Genomic DNA, 27,460 nt, shown 5'->3' with positions numbered 1-27,460 from the left:
TTAAATTTTACTGAATTTATTGGGGCAACACTAGTTAAAAAATTATATAGGTTTCAAGTATATAATTCTATAATATATCATCTGTACAGTGCATTGTGTGCCCACAGTCAAGCCTCCTTCATTACTATATATTTGGCCCCCTTAACCCTTTTCTAACTTCCCCGCAAACCCCTTTCCCTTTGGTAGCCACCATATTGTCTGTGGGTATGAGTTTTGTTTTTCTTGTTTGTTCATTTCTTTCAGTTTTATATGCCACATATGAGTGAAATCATGATTGTTTTTTTTATGTGATTTATTTTGCTTGGCATGATATTCTCAATGTCCATTCATGATGTCACAAATTACAATTTTTTTCTTATGTCTGAGATATGATATCTATTTATCATATCTTCTTTGTCCAATCATCTAACAAAGGGCAGTTTGGTTGTTTCTATGTCTGGGCCACCATGAATAACACTGCAATGAACATAGAGATACACATTTTTACAAATAAATGTTTTCAAATTTTTGAGGCACATACCCAAAAGAGGGATTGCTGGATCTTATAATCTTAATTTTTGAGGCCTTTCAATACTGTTTTCCATTGTGGTTGTTTAAGTTTATATTACCACCAGGAGTGAATGAGAATTCCACAACCTCTCCAACAGTATTTGTCTTGTTGGTAACAGCCATTCTAACAGATGCGATGCAGTATCTCATTGTGGTTTTGATTTGCATCTCCCTAATAACTAGAAGTTTAGCATCTTTTCATATATCTCTTGGCCATCTGTATGTCTTCTTGGGAAAAGTGTCCATTCAGGCCCTCTGCCCATTTTTTAAATTTTTTTTAAAGATTTTATTTATTTTTAGAGAGAGGGAAAAGGGGAGTGAAAGGGGGAGAGAAACATCAGTGTGCAGTTGCCTCTCACACACCCCCTACTGGGAACCTGGCCCACAACTCAGGTTTGTGCCCTGACTGGGAATCGAAACAAGCAACCCTTTGGTTCATAGACCAGCACTCAATTCACAGAGCCACAGCAGCCAGGGCTATTTTTTTAATTGGACTTGCTGTTTTTTGTTGTTCAGTTGTATGAGTTCTTTATAAATTTCACATATTAACCCCTTATGGGAAGTTGTTGTTTGCAAATATGTTCTCCCATTTGGTGAGCTGACTTTTTATTTTGTTGATGGTTCCATTTGCTGTGCAGAAGCTCTTTAGTTTGATGTAATCCCACTCATTTATTTCTGCTTTTACATTATTGCCTCTCAAGCCAAATTCATAAAATCCTAAGACCAATGTTTGTAAGTTTATTAATTATGTTTCCCGCTGTGTATTATATTGTTTCGGGTCTTATGTTCATGTCTTTGATCCATTTTGAGTTCAATTTTGTGTATTGTGACAAATAGCAGTCCAGTTTTATTATTTTACACATGGATTTCCAATTTTCCCACCACCATTTATTAAAGAGACTGTTTTTTCTCCATTGTATAATTTTGGCTCCTTTGTCATAAATTATTTGCCCACATAGGTTTTCCACTCTGTTCCATTGATCTGTGTGTCTTTTTTCCCGACAAAATTATGCTGTTTTGAGTATTGTCACTTTGTAGTATAATTGGAAGCCAGACAGGGTGATATCTCTAGCTTTGGTCTTTCTTGTCAGAATTGCTTTGGTTATATGGGGTCTTTCATGGTTACAAATAAATCATGTTGTACTTCTTTTTAAAACATCATTGATATTTTGATGGGGATTGCATTAAATCTATATATTGCTTTGAATAATATGGCCATTTAAATTGTGTTGATTCTTCCAATCCATGAACATGGAATACAGTGTTATCTCTGTACTCATCATTAATTTGTTCCAGAACTCGTGACAGTGCCAAAAGTGATGAATACAAAACTGTTTGCAAGCTACCATGAGACTGACGGTTCAAACTCTGTTTCATCGCAAGAGAGGGGTGCTGAGTAGTGAGCAAGCGCCAAGTGCTGAAACATTTTTTTCTTGTCAAAATGTGACAAGTACAGGGTCTGACAATTTCTAAAGGCAATGAGTACTGAGGCATGACTGTACCTTTCCTTTTCATTGTATCTTCTTCAATTTCTTTTAATAGTATCTTACAATTTTCAGTGTATAAGGTCCTCCATACCCTTGTAAAATTTAATCATAGGTTATTTTATTCTTTTTGTGGCAAATGCAAAAGGAATTTTTGTTAGTACATAAGAACACAATGTATTTTTATGCACTGATTTTTGTGTAGGGGACCGGTTTGTTTTAGTCTGGCAAATGTGACTCAACTCTGTATGGAAAACCTACAGAAGTGAAGTGGTGGGAGGGAGCCAGACCTTCAAATCGAGTTTTCCCATGGGAATCGGGCCTAGAAAATGCATACAGACTATTATGGCTTGCTCTCTCTAAAACTCCCTCACCCTGGTCTAAAACAACAAATGTGTATTGTCTATCTTCAAGGTAATCCCCAAAGCCTGTGTGAATTTGCCCAAGGACAGAGCTAATGAGCTTACCACCATTCCCCTCCGCATGTTATTTTCATTTCCTTGATTGTACCTAAAATGTAGACAATAATATTCTATGTGATAGATGATAAATCTTTCTCTGATGTAAGACCTGAGGAAAACAATAAAAGCCTGTCTAGGCAAGGGTTGGGGTGCTCCCCTCTTGAGGGAGTGGCCGAGGCACCATAGGCACTCTCCCCTTGAGAGAGTAGTCATGCCATTCCGTTTTCCTCCACAGGATTGCTGTTGCCTGTGCATTGATTCTCATCATCAGCCACAGCAGGCAGACTCTGCTGGTCTGAGTTTACCACAATTTTGTATCCTGCAACTTTATTGTATTTCTTTATTGTTTGTAATAGCTCATTGGTGGAGTCCTTAGGGCTTCCTATATAAAGAATTATGCCATCTGCAAAAAGTGAAAATTTTACTTCTCTATTGCCAATTTGGAAGCCTTTTATTCCTTTCACTTGTCTAATTGCTAATTGTTCTGGCTAGACTTCTAATACTATATTGAATAACAGTGGTAAGCGTGGGCATCCTTGTCTTGTTCATGATCTTAGAGTTTTTCTGAAACTCAAAGTTTTTCAATATTGAGTATGGTGTTAGCAGAGGGTCTCATATATGGCCTTTATTATGTTCAGGTACTTTACTTCTATCCCCATATTAATGACTGTTTTAGTCATTACTGAATGTTGTATCTTCTCAAATGTTTTTTTCTTCATCTATTGATAAAATTATATAATTTTTACACTTTAATGTGGTGTCCATATTGATCAATTTATACATATTGCACCATTCTTGAGCCCCCAGAATCAACCCCACATGATTGTAATTTATTATCTTAATGTATTTTAATTTCATACAATATACTTTTTGAAACTTCCAAAATGTTCATTCCCTTTTACACAGGGATTGTTATATACATGACAAAGAGCAAATAATGCACTTCAATGAAAAAAGGTTCTTTAATTAAATCACAGTTTATCAAAACTAACAATACTCTTGTATTATATACTAACTATCCACTAAAAATGATGGCAAAAAATATAAATTTATTGACACAAAAAGATATTTAGGCTAGTAATTTTCAGAAACACACAAAACAGTATAATCAATATAATCCAAATTTTTTACAAGTATATTGTATGTATATATACATATAAAAATACACACACCCAAAACTAGCAGGATCTGAATAAGAAAATTCTGGATGATTTCTGTCTTATATTTTTCTATTTACTTTTCCATAGTTTCATTTTTAATATTAATAATCTGTATTATGAATGTTTAATACAAAAATATCTGAAACCTTAGAATTCGCTGCAGTGATATTTTCTCCCATAGATGGAGTAAATCAACAGGTATCTCAAATAAATAGTAACACTAAAAGATACACTGGATAGTAAAAAAATCTTCTAACATGCAAAAGAAATGGAAAAACATGTATGAAATCAAAAGATATTTGGGGAGAAAGCAAACATTAACTAAGGTTTTAGAAAAGCTTACAATAAATACCCTATCATGGTAGCAGAAAACAATTTTGAGGAGTGGAAAGAAGCAATATTCCACAACAGAATGCTTTTTTAAGAAAGGATATATGAGCCCTGGCTGGGTGGTTCAATTGGTTGAAGCATCATAAACCAGAAAGTTTGCACGTTCAATTCCCAGTCAGGGCACATATCCAAGTTTCAGGTTCAATCCCCAGTGAGGGAACTGACAGAAGTTAACCTATTGATGTTTCTCTGTTTCTCTCTCTCTCTCTCTCTCCACACCCCACCTTTCTAAAATAAAAACATATCCTCAGATGAGAATTTAAAAAAGGAAAAAAAAAGGATATATGATATCACATTATTTACACCAAATAATGTGTAAATTCAATAAAATCTTGATGTCCAAAAGAACACAGCATGTCATTAAGTCTTAAAAGGACAATTCCATAGAGTCTACAATGTCATATAAACGTTAGTCTGAACACCTAAGTTAGTCTAAAAGGTACTGTATTTTGCTGCATATAATTGCACTCCCATATATGACACACACTACACCTCTGTGCACATTATACACGGGATTATTACATCCATTACTATATCCATGGTATATACTCATTGTACCCATGTATAATGGACATCCTTATTTTTCCCTCAAAAATTTGGGCAAAAAAGTGTGCATAATACTTGACAATATATGGTAATATAATTTTTGTTTATTTGTTTTGTGCTCCCATGAACTCAATAACAATTATACCTTACCATAATAACTATACTTTGTCCAAATCTCTTTGAAATTTGATGAAGACCATACCTTAAATTTTCTAATGTAGGCCATTAATTAAAACAAAATACAAAAAAAAAAATCCTTTATACTTCCCATCTTAAAAACAAAAAAGTTATATTCAAACATCAATAAAATAATGTCCACTGTACCTTATTGTAACGATCATGTGGAACAGACTGTAAAACGATAGGTTCCATTGTAGAAACATTGGCAAACTGTACCTCTGGAATATATAGGGCACAAACCACATGAGCCCAACCTAAAAGTAAATAAATAAAAGTAACATCATTTTGTAGTTTTCAATAAAGCTTTTTCAATGATAAATAAAATCAAAAACTTTTTTTCTAAAGAGATCCCTTTAATGTCTAGTTCAACCAATAAGCAACAAAAATATTAACAAATTCTCATTATTGACCAAATAGTCAAACCCCGACTAATAAAGCACTCCCAATCATTTTTCTACTTACATGCATAGTAACACAAATACAGGGAAACAGTTTAAAATTCAGATTCTGACACTGACATTTTTTAAAAATAAATCAGATAAACACTACTTCTGAGAACCACTGTAAAAATAAGAGTTTTTATAATTGAATACCTAAACAAAAGATTTAATACTTTAATCTTAAACATCAATATTAAACTTTCCTTTTATATTGATGTCAATATTTTTTAATTGATATTTTACTAGTTCTGGCATTGATTATTTTAATACCTCATTTAAAATACTCTTTTAACAATTGATATTAAATATGAATTTTCAAAATGTGTGTCTGAAGCTATCAAAAAGCTGATGTGATAATGAGGAATTAATGATTCAAAATTGGAAAAGGATGGAAGTCCAAGTTGGAGAGTATAGCTTTTGGCTACTTTTGCCACCCAGCCCTCATCTACTCATTGCAGAGAAAACAGCTGAGAGGGTGAACGGTGCTTTTTAACAAACTCAGAAGGCTGAAAGTACAGGGGTTTATGTTCACAAACAACCAAACGAAAAGAGGAACTAGTAAGCCCCTCATTCCCTTTTAGCTACAACACTGAAGGGCTACAAGCTAAGAGTAATAATAAACTAAAAATACACTGGCCCTCAAAGAGATTGAAGATGGGCTTTAATCATCTCAAACTCTGAAATCTGATGCATGTAATCCTAAATTATAAGGGCTCCAAAGAACCAGACAGAAGTAAATACATATCCTCTCCAAAGAACATTATCTTGGCTACAAATAATTTTTAATTTTTGTATTAAAATACAAATTATTAATAATTGCTTTAATAATTATTCAATAAATCCTGCTTTATTTTCACTTTGGGTATTTATTATTTCATAAATATTTGTTAATATTTATTGATTATGCGATTACAGTTTTCCCAATTTTTCCCTCTCTATCCCCCCCCTACCCGCCCTACAACCCTCCAACATCCCCCCACCCTTAGTTCACATCCATGGGTTGTACGTAAGTTCTTTGAATCCTCTGTTTCCCGTGATTTTTGATCTCTCCCCATCTAATTTATGCCTACTAACCATGCTCCTTCTTTCCTGTACCTTTTCCCCCCATTCCTCCCTTCCCCCTCCCCACTGAAATCCCTCTGGGTGATTTCCATTTCTATAGTTCTGTTCCTGTTGTAGTTGTTTGCTGGGTTTTTATTTTTGTTGTTTTTCTTTATTTTATTTTTTTGGGGTTCATTTGTTGATAGTTGTGAGTTTGTTGTCATTTTACTGTTCATATTTTTTGTCTTTCCTTTCTTAGATAAGTCCCTTTAACATTTCATATAATAATGGCTTGGTGATATGAACTTCTTTAACTTGACCTTATCTGGGAAGCATCTTATTTGCCCTTCTATTCTAAATGATAGCTTTGTTGGATAGAGCAATCTTGGATGTAGGTCCTTGCCATTCATGACTTCAAATACTTCTTTCCAGAAAGAAAGGTCTTATCTGTAAGGTTTCTTTTGAGAAACCAACTGATAGTCTAATGGGAATTCCTTTGTAGGTAACTCTCTCCTTTCCTCTCACTTCTTCTAGGATTCTCTCTTTATATTTAATCTTAGGTAACTTGATAATGTGCCTTGGTGTGTTCCTCTTCAGGTCCAACTTCTTTGGGACTCTCTGGAAGTCTATTTCCTTCACCAGATAAAGTTTTCCTTCATTATTTGTTCAAATAAACCTTCAATTTCTTGTGCTTCCTCTTCTCTTTCTGGCACCCCTATAATTCAGATATCAGAACTTTTCAGGTTGTCCCAGAAGTTTGTAAGAGTCTCTTCACTTTTTTGAAACCTTGTTTCTTCGTTGTGTTCTGGATGGATGTTTATTTTTTTCCTTTTGTTCCAAATTGTTGATTTGAGTCCTGGTCTCCTTCCTGTCACTGTTGGTTCCCTGAACATTCTGCTGTATTTCACTTTGGGTATCCTTCTTTTTTTTTTTCATTTTTCGACCAAGCTCAATCATACCTGTGAGCATTTTGATTACCACGGCTCTAAATTCTCCATCAGATAGGTTGGTGATCTCCTCCCTCAGCTCTCTTTCTGAGGCTTTACTCTTTCTTGGGGCCATATTTCTTTGTCTTGGCACAATTGATACGTTGTAAAGCAGCAGAGCCTTAGATATTCATCCCGCAGGGCAACCTTCTTTGCTGGGCTGCAGCACTGCCTGTAGGGGAGGAGCCAAAGATGGAACAATGCAGCTCCCCTGCTCCTCTCTAGCACTTTTCAACTGACTCTAGGGTGAGACTCGGAGCTTCTCCTACCACTGCAACCAACATAGCCCACAGCCACCTTTGAGTCCCCTTAAGTCAGCCCCTTCCTCCTCCGTAGCCTGTCACCTGTCAAGCTCAGCAGCCAGCCCCACGGTCTGCTGCATTGCCAGGGGTTTTCTGAGTCAGCCAGCACAGTACACTGCTTTATCAGTCTGGTTGTTCTGGTTGCTTTTTTAAAGTCCTTTGTTGTCAGAGTTCCACGCAACTTGATTCTCTGGTACTTTTGGTTGTTTACTGATTTTAGATTGGTTGTTACCCTCCTTTTGGTTGTGCAAGGAAGCAAAAGGTCTCTACCTAAGCCTCCGTCTTGGCGAGAACTCTCAATAATTTCTAGTATTAGTTCATTTCAGTGTAATAAAAAGTACCAAAGACATGAGAATCAAGACAGCATAAAAGAAAACCAGCAGAATCAAGAGAAAAAAACAGCCCTGATCAGTGTTGCTAAGTTGGTTAGGTGTTGTGCTGAAAAGGAAGAAGCCCTGGATCAATTTCTGGTCAGAGCACGTGACTGGATTGCAGTTCCCCCAATTAATTAGTTGTATGCAACAGTCAACTGATGAATGGATGATTCTCTCTCACACTGATGTTTCTCACCCACTTTTACCCTCCCTTCCCCTTTCTCTAAAAATAATAAAATCTAAAAAAAAAAACATCTGGGGAGCAGGTTGCAGCGGTGACACGACACAAGGAGCCTGCCCGTGCCTGGCTGGTGGGACTGTTGGCTAGAGGTGGACACAGCCCTGCCCTGCAAGAAATGGAGCACTGGAACCAAAGGGCTGAGCCTATGCAGAGTCACCACGCTGGCAGGCGCCAATTCCTCTCTTCGGTGCTGAAGATTATTGGCAATAGAAGTCCTGACAATCCAGTTCAGTCATAATAGAGATTTCCACACAGCTATTATTCTATACAATGAAGCTCTGGATGTTGACCCTCAGAACTACCTCTTATACAGAAACAGATCTGCAGCATATATGAAAACCCAGCAGTACCACAAGGCCTTGGACAACACAATCAAAGCTCAACTTCTCCATCCCAAATGACATATAAGGCATACTTCAGACAGGCTGGTGTTGTCCTCCAGTACCTTGGACAGCATGCCAATGCCCTGGCAGCCTTTGCATATCTGAACTGGGTTAGGATCCCAAAAGTCTCCAGCTTTTGGTAGGGATGGTAAGATGCTGTCATGAAAACTCCCATGAGAGACTCCATCAAGCCCACTTGTCAGCAGCTTCAGAAAATGAAACTGGACAAGAGTCCCTTAGTGGTCCTGTCTGTGGTTGGGCAGGTACTCCTGATGGCTGACCATTATGATGCCTTTGTGTTTGTCTTATAAGTTCCTCTGAAGATTGGCACCCTCAGCATCAAACTGAGAGGTTCCCTTTTCTCTATCTTGAGCAGTGCTCACTGGTGTCTTGGAAACACAAAGAGCACTGGATACATGCAGCAGGACTGGGACATAGCCAAAACCTTAGGTGACCAGACAGGAGAATGCCAAGTTCATAGGAATATAGGCTTTGCATCTTCTCCAAAGAAACTTATCAGAGCCCTGATTGATGCAGCTCAGTGGGTTGGGTGTTGTTCTGAAAATCAAAAGTTTGCTGGTTTGATTCCCAGTCAGGGCACATGACTGGGTTATGAGCCAAGTCCCTGGTTGGGGATGTACAAGAGGCAAGTGACCAACGTTTCTCTCATACAAATGTTTCTCTCCCTCTCTTTCTGCTTCCCTTCCCTTTCTCTCTAAAAATAAATAAATAAAATCTTTTTTTTTTTTTTAAGAAAATTATTGGAAGACTCTCACTAACCAGAGGCATCAGTTGTACTCACCATGAAACTCAATGATCGACAGGTTGTATTTAAGTGTTGCTTCTTACCTGCCTAAAATTAACTGGAAACCTTTATTTCCATATCCCTGAAACTAGTCACCAATTGTTAAGACTGAAGTTAATACTGGTTAAAGAAATATATAAAATGCCTAAAGGAAACTCCTGCAATGATACATATTTTGTTTAGGTTCAAAGTTTCAGTTGACAATCTTCTAGGATTTAACTCAGTTAAGTGTGATGTCTGCTCACAAAGCACCTAATGTGTACAAAGCACTGTGCTAAGGTTTAAGGGTTTAGGCAGTGGGTGTGGGGTCACTACCCTTGAGGGGCTTATTTTCTCTTTGAAAAAAAAGCTTTAATACAGCAAAAAGATTAAACACTGCTTGAGCAATAAATGATAATGTCCTCTTAATTATGGCCAAGATTCTGAAATGCTAAAGGAGGCAGACTGGTATAAAATTGTGGAAGCTTTTTGAAACAGGTAGAACACAAGTTGGCCTCTGAATGAGATAGAGAAATTGGTATATGGGGTTCTAAAACCGGAGGGACACACTTCTTCCCATGAAAGAGGGGGAGAGATTTGAACTGTGCATGTGTGATAGCCAAAATTGCCCCCCTGCTAAACATGGTGTTTGAAAGAGGGGCAAAGGCAAACATGGCCAACACTGGCCCTCACTGGTTGGAAGGCTGGGTGCTCCCACTGGCTTGTGGCATCCACTGGACTCTGGGAGAGGACTTTTGAAACTGAGCTGGCCAGGAAGTGAAAAGTCAGTTGGTTCTGTCCTCTCACCAGGGTTCAGAGGGGCATGTCATCGGTGGCCAGCATGGGCCTGTGAGTAGAAGCCTGGGGCACGGACTCCAAATGATGCTTAAAGCTGGACAGTGACTGGAGACCAGCTAAGTCACCTACATTTATGATACTTTTGGGTGGCAAAAGGGGTTCCTGGAGCAACCTTGAACTGAGCTGGCAGAGGGTCAGAGATATTTTCCTCTGAGTGTCTTAGAGGGGATGGGGTTTGAGGTAGAAACTTGTCATTACTTCCAAAGGCCTTGGTGATAATAATCAGCACTGTGAACAGATTTTTGTTCTCGTGTTATTTTCAGTTCATGAACCTGGGTAGTAGCTGTAATGAGACTATATTTGATGCCATACTTCTTCTTCCCCCTTACTTTTGTTACCTTGATATTTTAGGCAGAAACTTGCCATTAAATAAAGGATTCCTGGACTTCCGCCAAGATGGAGGTATAGGTGGATGTGCCGTGCCTTCTCACACAACCAAGTTTAGGGACAATTAAATATTAGCAACACAAAACACAGCCAGAACACGGAAAATTGAACTTTTCGGAAGTCCGTTAACAACAAATTCTGCAGCCTGACCGGTAAGGGGCGAAACCAGTGGCTGGTGGAGCAGGATTGCACAGGAGGACTCGGTCAGACGGGCTCAGGCGCGGAATCCAGACACGGAATCCAGGCGCAGGGTTGGACCTAGTAAGTGACCGAGCGAGTGACCAGGAGAGCGACCACAGAGGAGACAGCAGGAAAGCCAGCAGGGAAGCGGTGCTGTGTGTTGACTGGGGTCGCCTATTTGTGCAAGAGCTGACAGGCAAGGGAGTGGGCGGTTGGACTGGCCCGGCGTCCCCGAGGCAAGCGGCAGTAGAGGGCGCAGCCATTTCCCCACTCTGACCACGCCCCCACATACAGCGTCACAACCCAGCGACCTGGGAGTCCAAGGCGCCGCTTCTCACACTTAAAGGGCCAGAACAGACCAAAAATGTCGCAAATTCTCAAAATCCCTGAGCCCATAGACCTAAGCGATGAAGAAATAGCAAAACTCTCAGACGCACAGTTTAAAACACTGGTGATCAGGATCCTCACAGAACTGGTTGATTATAGCCACAAATTAGAGAAACATATGAAGGCAAAACTAATTGAAATGAACGGAATTGCACAGGAAACCAATAGCAATGAAAAGGAAACTGGGACTCAAATCAATGGAGTGGACCAGAAGAAAGCAAATAATGGCCAAACAGAAAAGAGTCAAGAAGCAAGAATTCAAAGAAATGAGGAGAGTCTTAGGAACCTCCAGGACATCTTTAAACGCTCCAATATCCGAATTATAGGGGTACCAGAAAGGGGAAAGGCACAGCCACCAGTGGAAAACTTATTTGCACAAATAATAAAGGAAAATTTCCCCAATTTGGCAAAGGAAATAGACTTCCAGGAAATCCAGGAAGCTCACAGAGTACCAAAGAAGTTGGACCCAAGAAGGAACACACCAAGGCACATCATAATTACATTAGCCAAAATTAAAATGAAGGAGAGAATCCTAGAAGCAGCAAGAGCTAAGGGGACAGTCACCTACCAAGGAGTCCCCATCAGACTGTCAGCAGATTTCTCAAAAGAGACCTTACAGGCAAGAAGGGGCTGGAAAGAGGTATTCCAAGTCATGAAATCCAAAGACCTACAACCAAGATTGCTCTATCCAGCAAAACTTTCATTTAGAATGGAAGGGCAGATAAAGTGCTTCTCAGATAAGATCAAGTTCAAGAAGTTCATCATCACCAAGCCCTTATTATATAAAATGTTAAAGGGACTATCTAATAAAAAGAAAATCAAAAAGATGAACAGTGAAAGGACAGCAAACTCACAGTTATTAACAACCACACCTAAAACAAAAGCAAATTAAGAGGACAGCTAGATCAGGAGTAGAGACATAGAAATGAAGATCTCAAGGAGGGTAGCAACAGGGGAGTGGGAGGAGGAGATGGGGGGAGAAGGTACAGAAAATAAGTAGCATAGACAGTAGAAAGAAAATAGATGGGGGGGCAAGAATAGCATGGGAAATATAGAATCTAAAGGACTTGAGACACATGGTCATAAACTAAAGGGGGGGTAATGGTGGGGATGGGGGGGTAGGGTGGAGGGGAATGAAGGGGGGAATAGAACAACTGTAACAGCATAATCAATTAAAAAAATAAAAATTAAAAAAAAAAAAAGGATTCCTTTCTGTTCCACTGAGCTCCGTCTTTGGAGATCTGCCTGGTAGGCAGTGAGTGGTAGGAACCCCATCCCACTGGTTGGGCTCAGTAACAATAAGACAGATCATGCCTTTAGCAAACATCAGATATTTTCCACCATCTTGTTCAGTATGGTTATAGGGTTTTGGTTTTTATGAAAGAATATAAGTTTTAGTCAATTATATAAGAAATCCATGAAAATAACCAAGAGTAAAGCCCACCAACCTGCTAATAATGTTGGGTAGAATCTTTTGGTCATGTAATCAGTTATAATTGTTTGTATCTATTCAAAAAATTTTTAAATCCTATTGCAATACTGTTTTATAAGTTGCTTTTCCATTAATATTTTTCCACTGATTTTTAAACATTTCTTCAGTTTATTACATATTCTACTTCTAAGAAAACCTGTATTCTAAAATTTTAGGCTCAGGCATCAAAATATGATTATATTCAAATACATCCAAGACAAAATGGAAAATTTCTTCATGGAACTGTAAACTCTACTAATAAACCCAATAAAAGTACCAGAAACAAAATCAAGATTTTTAAAAACTCACTGGGTAAAATCAACAATGTTTTAGACAAGAAAATAGAATCAGAGGTCAATAACAAAATAAGGAGAAGAAAATACCCAGAATATTAGTACAAAAACACAAAAGACATAAATAGTACAAGCAAACCTAACACACACGTCATAGAGAAATGAGAGAAAAAAATATTACAAATGCAACATTTAAAATGATAATACTGATAAATTACCTAAAAACTTTCAGGAAAAAAAAAAGAAAGATGACAAGTCATAGAATGAAGACTCATAATAAATCCAGAGTATACAAAAAATAAATCCATGCCTAGGAACATTAGTAAAACTGCAGAAAACCAAAGAGAAAGAGAGAGGCGTAGAAGACAGAGATTAAAAAAATTCTTAAACTATCAAAGGAATGTCATAATCAAAAGAACCAGATAAATAAAGCCTATACATATCTTTAAACAAATTTCCATTAAAGGAAGCACCAAACAATTTTCCTCAGGCAACAGGAAAAAGTGAGTCAAGGATGAAGCTCCAAAATAAAGAAAAAAAATAAAGCATGATAAACACGTAAATACTTCACTGGATATTGACTGGTTAAAACAATAAAAGCCGGGGCAGGGGGGAGCTGGGATGGGAGAAATAGACAAAAAAAAAAAAACTGTACTTGAAAAATAACTAAATAAAAATTAAAAAAAAAACAATAAAAGCTTTTTTCAGTTGAAATACATGATTGTTTACATCAAAACTTTAAATGTTATCTAGTAAAGTTTTCAATGTATGTAAATTTAACACATACTAAAACTATAACAAGATTGGGGAAGGAACAGGAAGAGGGCATCTATTCAATTTCAAGGTTTCTATATTTTGTGGGAAGTGGTACACACAGTACATTGAATTTATTGGTACAATAATTATAATCCCCCAAATAAACTACTATTTAACTAACTATTAAAATTTCTTTGCATAAAAAAATATAGACAATGTTCTTAGTGGCTTTTCCATACAAATAGCCTGTCTTGGCTCAAGCTTCAGACTTTCCTAAATCTCTCAAAAAAGCAGCACCTGGACTCAGAATACCCTGTGCCTCTTGCAAAGTGGCCCCAGGCCCAGTACTAGTAGCAACTGGCCTCTGTTTGGGGCTTGGCCTGTCCTGGGTACCTCCAAGCCCAACACAAGTAGCAGCCATCTGAAGACTGCTTTGTAGCTCATGTTGGTTGGACCTGGACAGAGCACAGGTGGCTGCTGACCTTGGGGCTTCACCTCATAGGAGGCCCCAGAGCCAGAGCACCCTGTGGACACCTACAGACCACACCAAAGCATCACCCAACCACCTCCACAAGTAACACTAAAGGGGCAGACTCAGTGGGCATCAGAGCCCTGCTGAAGTTAAGTCCCTACTCCATAGAATGGGACCCTAAACAGGTTCCTCCATGGTGGTACCAGCCAATCCTTGCAGCCAATCAGCCCGAAGGGTAAATCCTTCCCACTGACAGGCCAACAGGAATCAAGGCTCAACTACAACATGAGGGTATACACAGCCCACACGGGGTGGGTGTGTATGGGTCACACCTGGAGTGCCCAGCTCAGGAAAAGCCACTGGAACCTACAGAAGACTTATTATATTAGACCACTCTAGCAAGCCCAGGAGATGTAACAGCTCAACATAATGAATAAAAACAATCACTGGGAGGCTGTGAAAATTAGAAGGAAAAAAACCATGTGCCAAATGAAAGAACAGAACTCAAATAAACAAAAAAGCCAACCATACAAAACTGGAGACAAGCAACCCACTAGATGAGCAATCCAAAACATTGAGCATGTAAGGATGCTCAATGAACTTAGCAGAAGAGTAGATGAACCTTGAGAGAACTTCAACAGTATAAAAAAGGACACAGAGCCCTGGCTGGTGTAGCTCAGTGGATTGAGCGCGGGCCTGCGAACCAGACAATCGAGGTTCAATTCCCAGTCAGGGCACATACCGGGGTTGCAGGCTGGTTCCCTGCAGGCCAGTTCCCAGCAGGGGACGTACGAAAAGCAACCATACATTGATGTTTCTCTCCCTTTCTCCTTCCCTTCCCCCCTAAAGATAAATAAATAAAATCTTTAAAAGAAAAAAAAAAAAAAGGACACAGACACCATTAAAAAAGAACCACTCATAGGTATTCCCCAGGTGCTTCCAAACTGTGTGTAGGGGAGGGGTCAGAGAGGGAACAATGCCGGTTGCTAGATCTCACCTGTTTTCAGTCACTTCCAGCTCTTCCTGGAAGGGGACTAGAGCCCTTCCAGCTGCTCCCCTAGTCTTGATTCCCAGAGAGAGAGTAGAACTGCATACACTCTAGGACCTCATAGGCCCCTCAAGTGGACTCGCCTGAGAGACTGGCAGTTTCATCCACCACTGCAACCCCCATAGTTTTTACAGTCAGAGATTTGAAACTTTATTTCCCAGTGCTGGAGCCCCAGATTGAAATGTCTGTCCTGGAGCTGGGATTGCTCACTCCACGGTTGTCCCAATTTTTATACACACGCAACTGAAAGACTGACCCTTCCACCACCCCTACCTCATCACACATCCTCTCTACCCCAGTTACCCATCTCCACCCCTCCTGTCTGGATTAATGTTTCTTTTTTAACTCCTTCGCTGTCAGACTTCCACACAGTTCAGTTTTCCGGCAGTCACTCCTTACAATGTAACAGGTATGCAGACAAACTGAGGAGACAAAGAAATTATGGCTCAAATGAAAGATCAGATCGAAACTCCAGAAAAAGAACTAAGTGATAAAGAGATAACCAATCTGCCAGATTTCAAAACACTGGTAATTAGGAGGCTCAAAGAAAAAACTGAGTATGGCCACAATATAAAGGAAGAAGTTAAGGCTATTCAAAGTGAAATAAAGAAAAATATACAGGAAACTAACAGTGAAGGGAAGGAAGCTGGGATTCAAATCAATGATCTGGAACAAAAGGAATGAGTAAACATTCACCCTGTACACAGAGAAGAAGCAAGAATTCATAAACATGAGGAGAGCTTAGGAACCTCTGCGACAACTTCAAATGTACCAACACCTGAATCATAGGAATGCCAGAAGGAGAAAAAAACTGAAAAATTTATTTGAAAAATTAATGAAAGAAGATTTCCTCAAAGTGGTGAAGGAAATAGACATACAAGTCCAGAAAGCACAGAAAGTCCCAAATAAACTGGACCAAAGAGGACCACACCAAAACAAATAATTAAAATACCAAAGGTGAAAGATAAAGAGAGAATCTTAAAAGCAGCAAGACAAAAGTAGACAGTTACCTACAAAAGAGTTTCCATTAGACTATGAGCTGATTTCTCAGGAAGAAATCTTGCAGGCATGGAGGAGCTGACAAGAAGTATTCAAAGTCCTGAAAAGCAAGGATCTACATCCAAGATTACTCTAAATTAGCAAAACTATCATTTAGAATGAAAGGGCAGAGAAACTGCTTCCCAAACAGAGGAAAGCTAAAGGAGTTTATCATCACCAAGCCTTTATTATATGAAATGTTAAGGGCATTTATCTATGAGAAAGAAGATCAAAACTATGAACAATAAAATGACAACACACCCTAGATAGTGTAGCTCAGTGGACTGACTGTAAGCTGGGAAGTAAAGGGTGACTGGTTCAATTCCCAGTAGGGGCCCACACATGGGTTGCAGGCCAGGACCCCAGTGCGGGACACAAGAGAAACAACTACGCATTAATGTTTCTCTCCCTCTCTTTCTCCCTCTATCCCCCCTCTCTAAAAATAAATCAATAAAATCTTTAAAAAAATAAAATGACAATAAGCTCACAACTATCAACACCTGAATCTAAATAAAACAAAAACAAACTATGCAGACAAGTAGAACAGGAACAGATTCATAGAAATTGAGATCGCATGGAGGGTTATCAGCCGAGACAGGGAAGGGAGAGAATAGGGGAAGTTGTACAGGGAATAAGAAGCATAATTGGTAGATAAAAAATAGATGGAGAAGACAACCACACCTAAAACAAAACAAAAGCAAACAATAGAACAGGAACAGAACCACAGAAATGGAGATCACATGGAGGGTTAGCAACAAGGAAGTGGAAGAAGAAGAGAGGGGGGAAAAGGTACAGAGAATAAGTAGCATAGATGGTAGGTAGAAAATAGACGGGGAGGGCAAGAGTAGTGTGGGAAATGTAGAAGCTAAAGAACTTATGACACATGGACATGAAATAAAGAGGGGAATGTTGGTGGGAGGGGATGTGCAGGGTGGAGGGGAATGAAGGGGGGAAATGGGACAACTATAATAGCATAATCAATAAAATACATTTCTAAAAAAACAGATGTAGAGGTTAAGAACAGTATAGGAAATAGAGAAGCCAAACAACTCATATGTACAAACCATAGACATGAACTAAGGAGGGGATTGCTGGAGGGAGTGGGCGAATCAGACAGAGGAGGGTAAATGGGAAAAAAATGGGATAATAGCATAAACAATAAAATATACTTTTAAAAAAAGGACCAGCCAGATATTAAAGATATCACTAACTGAAATGAAGAATAATTTACTGGGAATCAACAGTAGAGTGGATGAGCCAAGAGTGGATGAGCCAAGTACATAATAAAGCAAAAAACACCTAATCAGAACAGTAAAAAGAAAAAGACAAAGAACTTAAAAGCATCCCATGGACATGAAATAAGGGGGGATTCCTGGAGGGAACTGGGGGATACTGGTCAGAGGTAGAAAGGGGGGGAAATTGGGATAACTGAAATAGAATAAGAAATAAAATATACATTTTTAAAAAAACAGGAATATCTCCATAACTATTATTCAAAAATGAATTTGTTAAGATTTCATTGGGACAATTTCTGTTATTCATGTCTAAAGTAACAACTTTTACCAAAATTTTTCATTTTAAAAGGCCATAGCCCTTACATGCATATAAAATAAATGACCAAAATATTACAATGTTTAAAGAAATGAAGGATTAAAGTACATAACAAAAAGTTGTGTGTCAGCAGTTAGATAAATTTAAAATTTCAGAAGAATTTCATAGAAAGAGGGTGAAAGCACATATTAACATTAAATTTTGTCAATAGAGACTGTAGAACAATGATATAAAGTAATCCAAAAGAAACTTCTACACACCTATTAGGAGTGTAGAACACTGACAACACCAAATACTAATGAGGATGAGGAGTAACTGGAACTCTCATGGCTGGTAGGAATACAAAATGATGTAGCTACTTTGGAAGGTATTTTGGCAGTTTATCACAAGAACTAAATATACCCTTACCATATGATCCAGCCAATGCTTCTTAGTATATATTTATATATACTTATATATATATTTATATACACCCAAAGGACCTGAAAACTTATGTCCACATAAACGTCATGTTTATATATGGCAGCTTTATTCATAATTGTCAATTTATTACAAACATCCAACACACACTTCCATATGCTATTATAGCACATGCTCTTTGGTATATACCCAAAGAGCTAAAAACTTATGTCCACACAAACATTATGTTTATAAAGAGCAGCTCTATTCATGATTGTCAAAACTTTGAAGTAACCACAATGTCCTTCCATAGATGAATGAATAAGTAACTGAAGTATATCCAAACAAAAAACAAATCAGCACTAATAATAAATGAGCTGTCAAGCCATAAAAACACATGGAACAAACTTAAAAGCATTATTACTAAGTAAAAAGTCCGTGTGAAAAGGCCACATACTATCTTATTCTGGAAGATGCAAAACTATGAAAACAGTAAAATGACAACAAACTCACAACTATCAACGATGAACCTAAAAATGAACCTAAAAAACTAAGCAAACAGCTAGAACAGGAACAGGTCACGAAATGAAGATCACACAGAGTATTATCAGTGGGGAGGGAGAAATGGGGTGGGGAAAGGTACAGGGAATAAGAAGCATAATTATTAGGCATATAACAGATGGGGGTAGGTTAAGATTTGTATAAGAAACAGAGAAGCCAAAGAACTTATATGTACAACCAACCCACTGACATGAACTAAGGAGGGAAAGTAATGCTGGGGGGTAGGAGGTCCAGGGTGTAGGGGGGATAAAATGGAGACAAAAATTGGGATAACTGTAATAAGATAATCAATAAAATATACTTGAAAAGGAACAAGACAAATAAAAATCCAAATACACACACACAAATACACGAAGTGTAAATGGATGAAAATTTACTTCAATTAAAGAAAAAACAGACTTGCTAAAACGATAATTATTTGCTATTAACAAGGTAACTCTATCACTTGAGAGATATTACAGAAAAATTAAAACTAAAAGGAAGATTTGCTACTTGAAAACAAAAACTAATGGGAAGCTGAGGTAGTTATGTTACTATCATTTGAAATGTACTTTGAAGCAAAAATACTACCAGAGAAAAATGGGTACTCCATAATGATAAAAAACATCAACTTGTAAGACTACAGTAATTCTAATTGTGTAAGCAACTAATAACAATCAAACATGTAAGACAAAAACTGAAATGACACAATCACAGTGAGGAATATTAACATATTTTCCTCAGTAAATGACAGAATAAGTATTCAACAAATCAACAAAGATATAGAAAATGCTAATAAAAATATCAAATATGACCTTATAGATATATATAAAACACTGTACTCAAAGACTACAGAATTTTTTAAATTAATTTATTTTCCAATTACAGTTTGACATGCAATATTTTATTTCAGGTATACAACATATCCATTAGACATATATATATACCTTACAAGGAAACTGCAGAATTTTTTAAGGCACATATGGAACTTCTTTTTTTTAAAAAGATTTTATTTATTTTTAGAGAGAGGGGAAGAGAGGGAGAAAGAGAGGGAGAGAAACATCAGTGTGTGCTTACTTCTCATGCAACCCCTACTGGGGGTCTGGCTCACAACCCAGGCATGTGCCCCAACTGAGAATCAAACCAGTGACCTTTCCGTTTGCAAGTCAGCACTCAATCCACTGACTCACACCAGTCAGGGCTGGAACTTCTTTTAAAAGAACAACCATAACCACCCTGGCCATTGTGGTTCAGTTGGTTGGAGTGTCTTTCTCATAAATTAAAAGGTCACAGTTTGGATTTTCAGTCAGGTCTCATGCCTAGGCTGCTGGCTCAGTCCCAAGTCACAGTGCATACCAGAAGCAAACTATTGATGTTTCTCCCCCCTCCCCTTCCTCTCTCTCTAAAATCAATAAATATGTCTTCAGGTAATGATAAAAAATAAATAAAAAATGACCATAACCTAGCCATAAACAAAGTCTCATAACATTCCATAGGACTAAAATCAAAAGAGTATATGTTTTCTGAAAACAATGAAATTTAAACTAGAAATTTATTAAAAGATTAAAAACCTCATGTATTTGGAAATTAAGAAGTAAATGTCTTAATTATCAATGGTTCAAAGTAGTAATTAGAAAGGAAATTATAAGAGTTTTAACTTAATTAAAATGAAAATTACACCTAAGTTGTAGAATGAAATAAATTTCTTCCTAGATATATAGTTTTAAAAACATAGATTAGAAAGACTGTAAATTAATGAGCTAATTAAACTTCCACCATAAAATTTTAGAAAACACCTAAACAAACCCCTTAAAGTAAAAGGAATACTAACAAGAAGCAGCAAAGCCAAATGAGTAAACCCACTACTAGACTTAGGAAAAAAAGATGGTCCAAATAACCAAGGTCATTTTAAACTCTAAAGATACTTAAAAGATTACAAGGTAATGAAGAACTTTTGGCCAGTAAATTTTAAATTTAGATGAAATGGGTGAATTCCCTCAAACCACAACTTACCAAAACTGTCCACAATAAAAAATAAAAATTTTAAATAACCCTTTAATTGCTAAAGAAGATAAGTGCATAACCATAATCTTTGGAACACAGCAAACAGAAACATTTTTGCTAGAATATCCTACCAAACAAGAATAAAATAATGCCTCCCATATCCGTGGATTTCATTCACATCCACAGATTCAACCAATCTCAGACTGAAAAGAGTACTTTCTGGGAATTCCAAGATGACTGCATAGTAGGTGAAAACTATACTCACATGCTCCGGACTCCAAACTGCATTTACATCTAAGTTATAGAGCGATCAATCTGAATAACCAACTGAATGCTAGCTAAAGTGAAATATTAAAAGCAAGGATTTACAGAAGAAGCCACACAGCCACTGATAAAAAGGACAGAGATGCAGAGAGGGCTACCCCCAGCACCAAGGTGTAGCAGTGGTCAGAGGGATGTCAGGCTGCAAAACTCAACCCTGTGCGGGAAGCCCCAACACGGAACAACAAAAATGTGAAGAGGAGCCCGCATAGCAACTGGTGGTGAAAGTTAGTGGGGATTCAGTCCACCTGGGAGATGGGAGACCCAGATGCCGCCTTTTTATGAGCAAGCACTCCTACTATTACAGCACCAGCCAGGGGAGTGCACTTCCCAGTCTCCAACTGATGGAGAGCCTACTCTGCTGTACTCTTACCCTGAGGAGGAGTCTGCTGGCTACAGATGGCATTGACTGCTGGGGCCCTCTTTTTCTGTGGAGGCTCTTAGTGGGGATGCAGACAGTGACTAAACTTTGTAGCTTTGGAAAGAAGGCCAGTCTCCCCTACCTCAAGCACCCTGCCAGCACCCCTCCCCCTACCTATTGAATCACTTAGTTGCCCTACCCTGCTGAGTTCACCTGAGCAGAGAGTGCCACACAGAGCTGGGACTTTCAGACTATGCCTCCCAGGGAAGCTCTTGTCCAGGAACCAGATGGACAGGGGCTGAGGTATATAACTATATCACAGTGGGGAGGACCACTCCTATTTCCCTTGACAGCTCACCTTGCAGTATCGCAGGAAAATGAAAAAAAAAAAAAAAAAAAATGCCTACCCAATCCTATAGGCTTCAGGCGACACCCACAATGGGGGACTGTTTGGATCTACCCTTCAAAGTCCCAGATACCTAGTACTGCTGTTGTTAGTTCTGCTGGTGGGGGGACAGCAGGTACAGCTCAGAACTGGGACAAAAAGTAAATCGCTCAGAGGTTGTCTCAGACTGTAACAAGAGTTTAGTTCTCTCCTGCAGGCAGGGCCAGCATCACCCCCAATTGAAGATTTTTTTTCTCTGTTCCACTGAGCTTGCTTCTGCAGAGACCACTGCTGACTGCACCCAACTTGAACCAGCAGCAGTCCAGAACTTAAGACTATTGTAGAGACTGAGTCCGCTGGCTCTGGAGTAGGGGCCATCTTCCCTGCATTGAGTGCCTGACTGCATAATCAACAAACAGGGGACTCTCTCTCTAGCCCTGTCATACTGAAACCAGCTGCCATGCCCTGTGGAAGGGCCTGTGATTCACACCCAGCCTGCAGCCCACTCTACAGCCTTTCTTCAAAAGGCTCTGGAAGAAGACCAGGCAACTTCAGGAAGAGGCAGAGTAGCTGACAGGTGAGGGCAAACCTCAGGGAGCCTCCTTTCTTTTCTGGATCTTCCCTCAGCTCTAAACTGGAGGAAGACAACCCTTATACATGGGATTGGCCACTCCCATGAAAAGTCAAGAGCAGTAGACATGCCACAAACAGTAAACACCAGGAGTAGCTCTACACAGGTACCCCATGGCCAGTTATACACAAAGTCTGACAATGACTTGTACCTGAACCCCACTCAAGTGGACTCAGAACCAGAACAAACACTAGTGGGCTTCAGAGCACACCAGAGCTCAATGCAATTAACCACACAAGCAGCATACCCAACGGAGGATTCTGGAAGGCACCAGACACTGCTAGGAACAACTCTGCCTCAGGGACAGCCCCTGCACAGTGACTCATACATGGGGATCCAGATTTACCCTCATAGGCAGCCAGCCTGACCAACTCCAAACACAAAAGGGCCAACGGCATTCAAGACTCAACTACAACAGGAGGGTTCCCATAGCCCACAAGAAACATTCCTGAAGCATGGAGCTCAGATGATCTGAAAGATTGTGCTACAGAGCCCAACAAGACACCTTCATCATAAAGCAATCCTCACAAGTTTCAGAGACATTGCAGAGCTACCTAATACATGGACAAAATGAGGAGGCAAAGAAATATGCACCAAATGAAAAAACAAGGAAAATTCCCAGAAAAAAATGGAAACAACCAAAATACCAGATGCAGAGTTTAAAAACAATGGTTATAAGGGTGCTCAAGTACTTTAGGGAAAGAGTAGATGATCTCAGTGAGAAGTTAAAAAGAAAGTAAACATTAAAAACGGCAATAAAAAACAGTCAAAATGAAGAATACAGTATCTGGAATAATGAACACACTCAAAGGAATCAACATCAGGACAGATAAAGCAGAGGACCGAATCAGTGATTTAAATAACAGTAATGACCTAGGGAGAGCATCAAAAGGAAAGGGAACTTTAAAAAATGAGAAAAAAGTCTGGGACATCAAGCATAAAAACATCCGCATCCTAGAGGTACCAAAAGGGAAAGACGGTGAACAAAGAGAGACCCACTTTAAGAAACAATGGCTGAAAACTTCCCTGTAGGTTCAAGAAGCATAGAGAGTACCAATCAAGATAAACCCAAAGAGACCCACACCAATGCATCATAATTGAAATGGGAAAGGTTAAAGACAAAGAGAGAATCTTTTTTTTTAAGATTTTATTTATTTATCTTTAGATGGTAAGGGAAGGAGAGAGGGAGAGAAATATCAATGTATGGTTGCCTCTTATATGTCTCCTGCTGGGAACTGGCCTGCAACCCAGGCATGTGCCCTGACTGGGAATCTAACCCCGATCTTTTGGTTCACAGGCCCGTGCTCAATCCACTGAGCTACACCAGCCAGGGACAAAGAGGGAATCTTAAAGGCATCAAGAGAGAGACAATTACCTACAAGACAGTTCCCATAAGGATGTCAGCGGATTTCTCAACAGAAAGACTTCAGACTTATTCGAAATGATGAAAAGCAAGGATCTGCAACCAAGACTACTCCATCCAACAAGACTATCATTTAAAATTTAAGATGAAATAAGAAACTTCCCAGAAAAAAATATGCTGAAAGAGTTCATTATCTCCAAGCCAGCATTGTGAAAAGTGTTAGAAAGACAACTTTAAGAAGAAATACAGCCCTGGTTAGTGTAGCTCAGTGGATTGAGCATGGGCCTGCAAACAAGACAATCACGGTTCGATTTCCAGTCAGGGCACATGCCTGGGTTGCACAGCAGGGGACATATAAGAGGCAACCATACATTGATTGATATTTCTCTCCCTCTCTCCTTCCCTTCCCCTTCAAAGATAAATAAATAAAATCTTTTTTAAAATACCTTAAAAAAAACATAATTATTTCTCATCCCTGTTGGGATGGGAAAAATAGACAAAAAACTGTACTTGAAAAATAACTAAATAAAATTAATTTTAAAAAATAATAAAAAATAAAAATATATCAAAAATGTTAATAAAAAAAAAGAAAAAAAAATAAACACTCCTGAAATATACAAAGACACACACACACACAAAAAAAATGCTCTTGGTAAAAAATCACATTGAATATATTATATTACATATAACATTTATCAAATATTATATAACATATATTAAAATGATTTATTGTTTACCTGAAAAAAAAACTACATAATTAAAAGACAAACAAAGTCACAACATAATACTAAGAAAATCAATCTAACAAGACAATATAAACCTTGTAAAGATATGCACCCAACATCAGAGCACCTAAATATAAAAAGAAAATCTTGGTGGACATTAAGGGAGAGATGAATAGCAATACAAATACAGTCATAGTGTGGGGTTTTAACAAACCATAGTCATCAGACTTCTGATCAAAATGGAGGAATAGATAGATACACTTTGCCTCGTCAAACCACAAAAAAAAATTACAACTAAATCTCAAAAACAAATAACACCCAAAACCATCAGAAAATTGAGCTGCATGGAAGTCCAATAACCACAGATTTAAAGAAGCCACATTCATCCAATGGGTAAAAGGGGTGAAGTCACAGATATGGGCGAGAGGCACCAGGATGGCGTGAAGAGGCAGTGGCAACAGAACAGACAGTCCCACACTCATGTATGATGAATAAAAATCAGAGGAAGACCTTGGGAGCAAGCAATCCCAGCCCCAGGCCAGACCGCATAACCCAGGATTCTAGCACTGGGAAGATAAATCTGGTAACTTCTGGCTATAAAAACCAGCAGTGGCTGGGGAGGCAGAAGAAACTGCCAGATTCTCAGGAGATTCCATTTAAAAGGCCAGCATGGTCTTACAACGTATGCTAACATACCCACTCTGAGATTCAGCACCAGAGCAACAGCTAGAAGAGTGCCAGTCCCACAGAGAGAGTAGGTGGAGTGACGGAAAATGGGGCAAGTGGTGGGAAAACCTCCAGAAGCCAGGCAGCACTACTGTCCCCTGTTTGATCTCTCCCCCCATATAGAACCACAGAAATAAACACAGGGAGGCTACCAAATTGAGGAGACAAAGAAGTACAGGCCAAATGAAAGAACAAAACAAAGCCCCAGAAAAAGAACTAAACAAAACAGAGGTAGCTAAACTATCATATGCAGAGCTCAAAACACTGGTTATCAGAACCCTCAGAGAACTCACTGGGCATATCAACAACATAAAGGAAGAAATGAAGCTTACGATAAGTGAAATAAGGAAAAATTTACAGGGAACCAACAGTGAAGGGAATGAAGTCGGGCTTCAAATCAACTATTTAAAACATAAGGAAAAAAGAACCATTCGACCAAGATAGCAAGAAGAAAACATAACTTTAAAAACTGAGGAGCAGCTTAGGAACCTCTGGGACATCTCCAAACACTCCAACATCCGGAATCATTGGGATGCCAGAAGGAGAAGAGGAAGAAAAATAACTTAAAAATGTATTTGAAAAGTTAATGAATGAAATTTTCCTGATCTGGTGAAGGAAACAGACATACAAGTCCAGGAAGCACAGAGTCCTAAACAATTGTCAAACAAGGACACAAAGAGGACCACATCAAGACACATCGTAATTAAAGTGCCAAAGGATAAAGCTAAAGAGTGAATCTTAAAGTCAGCAAGAGAAAAGCAGAGTTACCTACAAAGGAGTTCCAATAGGACTATCAGCTGATTTCTCAAAAGAAATCTTACAGGCAAAAAAGGGCTGGAAAGAAGTATTTGAATGCACGAAAGGCAAGGACCTAAATTCAAGATTACTCTATTCAGCAAAGCTATCATTTAGAATGGAAGGGTCGATAAAGTGCTTCCCAGACAAGGTAGACCTAAAGGAGTTCATCATCATCAAGCCATTATTATATGAACATTAAAATGGCAACAAATTCACAACAAATTCTCTCACGCATCTATTTTTCTCTCCCTCTCTCTGTCCCTTCACCTCTCTCTAAAAATAAATAAAATCTTTAAAAGGACATACAGAAAATTCCCTATCTTAAATCATGTTTATGTATACAATTTACTCCAGGTTTTTCAATGGAGTAACCACAACACATAACATACATTTCACTTACCTATCTCATTTTTGTCCATCTTTCCTCACCATAATATAAGCCCTGAGGACATGAAACTCTGCTTTGTTCAGTGTTATATCTATCATACTTATTGCATATAGGAGGCACACAATGAATGTACTAATAACAGAATGTCAATTTTCTGTAAGTTAATCTATAAATTCCTTGACAATCATAAAAATGCTAAAATTGTTTTTAAAAATTAACCTGATATCATCTGTGGTGTCATGTGAATTTTATATATCCCCAATATGATGTGATGAGAAGAGGACTTAACCTTTGTGGTATTCTTTCCCAAAATCCATAAACCCAATCTAATCATGAGAAAAACATCAGACAAAACCAGCTACCTGGCCAGTACTCCTCAAGACTGTCAAGGTCATAAAGAACAGAAAAACTGTCAAGAGACCAGAGGAGATGAGACACATGGCAACTAAATACAAAAGGATATTGATGAAAAGTTTGAATTAAAAAAAAAATATTTGAGTTCAGTTAATAGTAACTGTACCCCTGTCAGTTTGTTTTGACAGAAAACCATAATAATTTGAAAATTTAATCGGAGAAAATGGGTAAAGATATATAAAAACTCCCTATTCTATCTTTGCAACTGTTCTGTATATCCAAAATTAATACAAAACAAAAAGGAATGTAAACAAATTAAACAAACTGATTAAAAAGTTTCTTAAGGAAAAACTGAACAAGTAGAGCCAAGAACAGCACTGATAGTTTAAAATTTTTTTTAATTAAAAATAAAGAGGACAAGAGACAGGGATGGGGGTAGAGAACAGGAAAATAGAACAAGATATTAATGGAAAATGCCTAGTCCTATAAGATATAAAAACAGTGTGGTATTGGCTCATGAAAACACATATCACTGAATAAAATTAAAAGTCATCAACCAAATCACATGTAAATTCAGTATACAAAAGAAGTATATCAGCCCAGGCTGGTACAGTCAGTGGATTGAGCGCAGGCTGCGAATCAAAGGGTTGCCAGTTTAACTCCCAGTCAGGGCACATGCTTGGGTTGTGAGCCAGGTCCCCGG

The 27,460-nt window shown here is 38.3% G+C and overlaps 1 protein-coding gene across 18 annotated transcripts in view; it reads right to left on the bottom strand.

The window, feature by feature from the left end:
- The window catches only part of MLLT10 (MLLT10 histone lysine methyltransferase DOT1L cofactor), a 250,987-nt gene that overhangs the window by 157,788 nt on the left and 65,739 nt on the right, over positions 1-27,460 (bottom strand). For 14 of the 18 annotated variants that reach the window (XM_053654738.1, XM_053654736.1, XM_053654737.1 and 11 more), the window contains one exon: positions 4,915-5,024. In XM_053654738.1, the coding sequence (XP_053510713.1) occupies positions 4,915-5,024 (110 nt within the window). Of the gene's footprint in view, positions 1-2,500; positions 2,544-4,914; positions 5,025-7,210; positions 7,334-27,460 lie in introns of those variants that run through there. The other 4 variants (XM_053654739.1, XM_053654746.1, XM_053654747.1 and 1 more) reach the window with 2 other exon arrangements.

Source organism: Artibeus jamaicensis, unplaced genomic scaffold, assembly GCF_021234435.1.
Source record: "Artibeus jamaicensis isolate MK-2021 breed Jamaican fruit bat unplaced genomic scaffold, CSHL_Jam_final contig_867, whole genome shotgun sequence".
Taxonomy (NCBI): Eukaryota; Metazoa; Chordata; class Mammalia; order Chiroptera; family Phyllostomidae; genus Artibeus; species Artibeus jamaicensis.
This window is presented reverse-complemented; position numbering and strand designations above follow the sequence as displayed.